The 4,314-nt window shown below is 39.2% G+C and overlaps 1 protein-coding gene across 2 annotated transcripts; it reads right to left on the reverse strand.

Annotated features, from left to right (window-relative positions):
- Window positions 1-265: 265 nt before the first annotated feature.
- On the reverse strand, window positions 266-2,984 carry LOC105791648 (probable leucine-rich repeat receptor-like protein kinase At5g63930). Of its 2 annotated transcripts, none has more exons than XM_052635345.1 (4): window positions 2,488-2,984; window positions 2,073-2,333; window positions 1,238-1,975; window positions 266-1,022 (listed from the first exon to the last, which is right to left on the reverse strand). In XM_052635345.1, exons 1-4 carry the CDS (start codon window positions 2,900-2,902, stop codon window positions 541-543), a joined length of 1,896 nt encoding a protein of 631 aa, XP_052491305.1. In that variant the 5' UTR covers window positions 2,903-2,984; the 3' UTR covers window positions 266-540. The 2 variants fall into 2 exon arrangements, with proteins under 2 accessions (XP_052491305.1, XP_012475273.1); XM_012619819.2 differs by having other exon boundaries at window positions 1,109-1,975; window positions 2,488-2,983.
- Window positions 2,985-4,314: the final 1,330 nt, after the last annotated feature.

Below are 4,314 nucleotides of genomic sequence, written 5' to 3' on the forward strand. Positions count from 1 at the left end.
CTCTTAGCAACTTGTGCATAAAAGTTCAATTGTCGTTTCTTTAAAAAGGAAAGAAAAAAAGCAGTCCCCAGAATTGTCTTATCCATCCCTTAACTCCACGCCTATGTTACACTAGGGTATGAGTGTCCCATACAGGTATATATTCAACATTTTCTAATACAGGTATAAAAACAATATGAATATATAAGGTCATTTCTATCTCCTTATGTTACCTTCATATGTGTAACCATGACTGGAACTTGGAAGACTTGAGACCATTAAAAAGTTAGTACAGAAAACAGCCTTGTTTCATTCAAATTGATTCATTTGAAAGGCAGGCAGGTTCATCTACCTTTGGTTCTTTTACATCAATTGCAACGAAATGATACAATACTTGAAACATAGATACACTGACAGAGCTCCAAATCCTTAGTAAACGACAAAGCTGTTAGATGAGATCACCAAAACTAGTGCTTAAGTTATGGCATCAACCAGAGGTTAGTAATAGCCTAATTCCTGCCTTGGGTCACTTGAAAGTTGAGGTAATAACTCTAAAGAACTTCAACAACTGCTCATTAATGCACTCAATTCTTGTATCACATTGTCAATGGATGGCCTGTGGTAAGGAGATTCATGGATGCAAAGAAGTGCAATTCTACCAAGTCTAGTGGCTTCAGAATCTGAGTACTTTCCTTCAAGATTCATGTCCATAAGATCTTGAACTTTTGACGTCTCAGCAGCGTGGCGGATCTGTTGGGTGATTTTTCGCTTTCCACTTAGTATCTGCAATACAATCATACCAAATGCATACACGTCGCTTTTTTCAGTGAAACGGCCAGTTGTAGTGTACTCCGGAGCGAGGTATCCCATTGCAGCACTAGCCTTGAGAGTAGAGAAGACAATATCGTCTGCAACGAGTTTGTGCAGGCCGGAATCCGAGAGCAAGGGATTGGATCGGTTGTCTATAAGCACTTTCTCTGCAGATAAATTCTGGTGAACGAGAGCCTGTTTGCTTCCTCTGTTTTCATGTAAATACCTAATACCTGCAAGCATAAAACATGCAATTGTTCCAATAAACTGCTTTAATAGAATATTTACATAAACATTCACATATTTAAGATAAATTGACCTTTGGCAATGCCATATATGATGGAAATCCTAGTGGACCATTCAAGAACCTTTCCATTTCCCTGCTTTACATCAAGATACTGCAACAGATTTCCATTTGGGACATAATCATAGATGAGAAAACACTCACCCCTGCCCTTTGAACAACAAAAGCCTCTCAACCTCACTAGATTTTCGTGTTTCAATGAAGTCAATATCTTGAGACCTTGCAGAAACTCAGATTCATCGGACTTGCAGCTTGTCTTGGCAATGCATTTTACTACAACAGCAGAACTATCTCTTAAGGAGCCCTTATAGATGGTTGAGAAATTACTCTTCCCCAACAAATTCGTTTCCGAGAAACACTGTGTCGCACGCTCTACTTCCTCTAAATTGAACATAAAGCTCTCAAAAACTTCCTGGGAAAACCCATTCCCACTCCTACCTTTGTCTAAAGGATCCCAACCATTAGAATACTCTAAACTAATTAGGGGCGAGGCACTTCTCCTGTTAACCTCCTTGACCTGGTCCGTGCTAAGCCGACTATCTGAACTATCGAAAGCACTCCCGATTTTCTGTTTTCTCCTACGGTACCATGCGAAAGTAAAAAGTGCTGCAACTGTCAACACAAGAGCAACACCAACAATGCCGGAGACCACACCCATTTTTGCTCTACCGGATGGACTCGAGCAGTTAGCTTTGCTGCATTCAGTTGGTAAATCAGCAGACTCCGGGATATTCTTTTGGTTAAGGCCATTGGGTTTGAATGGTTCAGGTCTGCTTCTATATATCTTACTCGAATCCGCACAATCTTTCAAGTTAGGAAACCCAACACCACACAAGCCAAGATTGTTTTCATATTGGAACCCAGCATGCAGCCTCTTCAAAACTGCATTTCATCCACAAAGATACTGATTTAAACACATGAAGACACCACACAATTTTAAAGATCAGTGTAAAGAAAGACAGTAGAGTGAGTATATCACCTGGTGGGACATTGCCAGATAAGGTGTTGTTGCGGATGTCCAACACTTTGAGCATTGGAGCATTGGCTAACTTCACTGGTACCGAACCGAAAAGTTTATTAAAGCTCAAGTCCAGCCTCGTTAACATCCCCAAATCCCCCAAACTTGCAGGGATTGCACCAGTGAGTCGATTATCTTGCAAAGCAAGAACAGAAAGCTTATGTAGAGATCCTAACTGTGTTGGTAAACCCCCAGTCAACCTATTGTAACACAGCTGAAGAACTGTAACCAGAAGAACCCAATGTTAATTATCATGAAAATTTTTCTATCGAATCCTTTAATTTCTATATGGATCCTATAAGGAAACAGATCTATAGAATATACATAAGAACACACACACACATTTAAAGTAAAAAAAAAAAAGTTTTCTGAACACCTTGAAGATTATTCAAGTTGCCAATATGAAGAGGAATCTTTCCGGACAAGTTATTGACATTGAGATACAAATCGGTGAGTTGACTCAGAGAAACGATCTCCTTGGGTATCTCCCCACTCAACGCGTTGAAATGCAGGTACAAACCGGTCAAGCTCTTGAGTCCACCAAGAGCCGGCGGTATCTGACCGGAGAGACCTTTCCCTTGCAGCGAAATGTTGACGACGCGGCCTTGTCCGTTGCATGCGACCCCATCGAATGAACCAGTGCTACAGGGGTCGGAGTAAGGCGTCCAGGAAGACAAGAAGCGGTTGTCAGGGTCCAAGGAGGCTTTGATTTGGAGGAGAAGGTCACGTTCAGTTGGTGAAGAGAGAGAGAGGGAGAGGAGAGAGAGGAGGAAGAGGAGGAAGAGGGACATGTTGGGATGGAAGAAAATGGGAAGGAAAGAGAGTGGGAAAAACCAGTTTCGGTGTAAGATTCGAACTTGTTATAGATGATGGGCGTAAGTTCAAGTTTAATGGGAATCGTGCAGATAAAAAATTTATTTTATTTTTATTTTAAAATTTAACTTTTTATTTTGGAGAAAAGTAATGAAATGTATTTTAATAGGATGCTGTTTTTGTTAGGTAAGGGATTTGAAATGGGGCTCACATCAGTCAACACTTTATCTGACTTTTAACAGTCTAATTCAGTGAATTAAATATTTACATTATTTTTAATTTTCAAATCCAAATCAGGTGGAGAAACTTTTTCTATTCATCCATGGAAACTCTAAATCAATATTGAGTTTACGATGCTGTCCTCTGTCTAATAGAATAATTGTTTTTGGGTTTGTTAAAAACACCGGAGAGTAGAGAGGTAAGCTAAAAACATTTGAAAATGTATAGTGAGCAGTGGGGAGTAGGAGTGATTATATAAATAGGAAATGAAGATGATAGATGATACTAGTATGATTAGCTGTAAACTGAGATTAAAAACGAAAAGCCTGCTACTTTTTTGGTAAAGTTAGGGGATGGTCACCGATGGAATGATGGGGTTTTGGGAAAGCTGAAGCTGCCCACCCATACCGGAACTGCTAGATCTACATATTGGTATGCTTTCATTCACAAAATTATTTTTGTAACGCCTTGTTTCTGTTTTCATGTTGAAAAGGAATCTTTCAAAGGGAGCTTTTCCTTTTTCTTCTTCCGTGGCATGTTATGTTCATCTTGCTGGTGCGTTGGTGTGCGCGGTTTTCTTTTTAATTTGCGTCATCTTTAGGGTCGGATTTTGCTATTCAGGCTCGGGATCCCTTTGAATTTATGGGCTTCTCTTCCTCTCTTTATGTGTATTTTGATTCTCCATTCTCATGGTTTGTTTTACCTAGTCAGTCAATCACATTAGTTGTTACTATTGTACCATTTAGGTATTGTGACCTTTTGCGAATAGTTTTGTGCTTGGGTTTTTACGGGTGTTTCTCTGTTTGATCTTTGTGTACATTTCATGTGCTTCTGGTTGTATGAAGAGATGTATTTCGAACTGTGGACTATCATTTGGTTGAAATTTCATATATGTTTCGCGAGTCTGAGGTGACATGCGCCTTGATCTTATTGTTGTTGTTGCCTAAAATATGAATGTCCTCTTCTAGATCTGTCGAAAGTTCTAAGAAAGTTGACAATAGTCCATGCTTTAACCAACTTCATTTGTTCTTCCTAAATTTCCGGTTTAGCATAGACAAATTGGTTCTTTCAATGACTTTATTAACAACCTATGTCTTATTCATATAAATGTACATAGGAGGAGTTTGTTGGAAAAATTTATTATGAAAAGGGTTTTGTTGCTGAACAAAAA

This window comes from Gossypium raimondii, chromosome 8 (genome assembly GCF_025698545.1).
Source record: "Gossypium raimondii isolate GPD5lz chromosome 8, ASM2569854v1, whole genome shotgun sequence".
NCBI classification, from domain to species: domain Eukaryota; kingdom Viridiplantae; phylum Streptophyta; class Magnoliopsida; order Malvales; family Malvaceae; genus Gossypium; species Gossypium raimondii.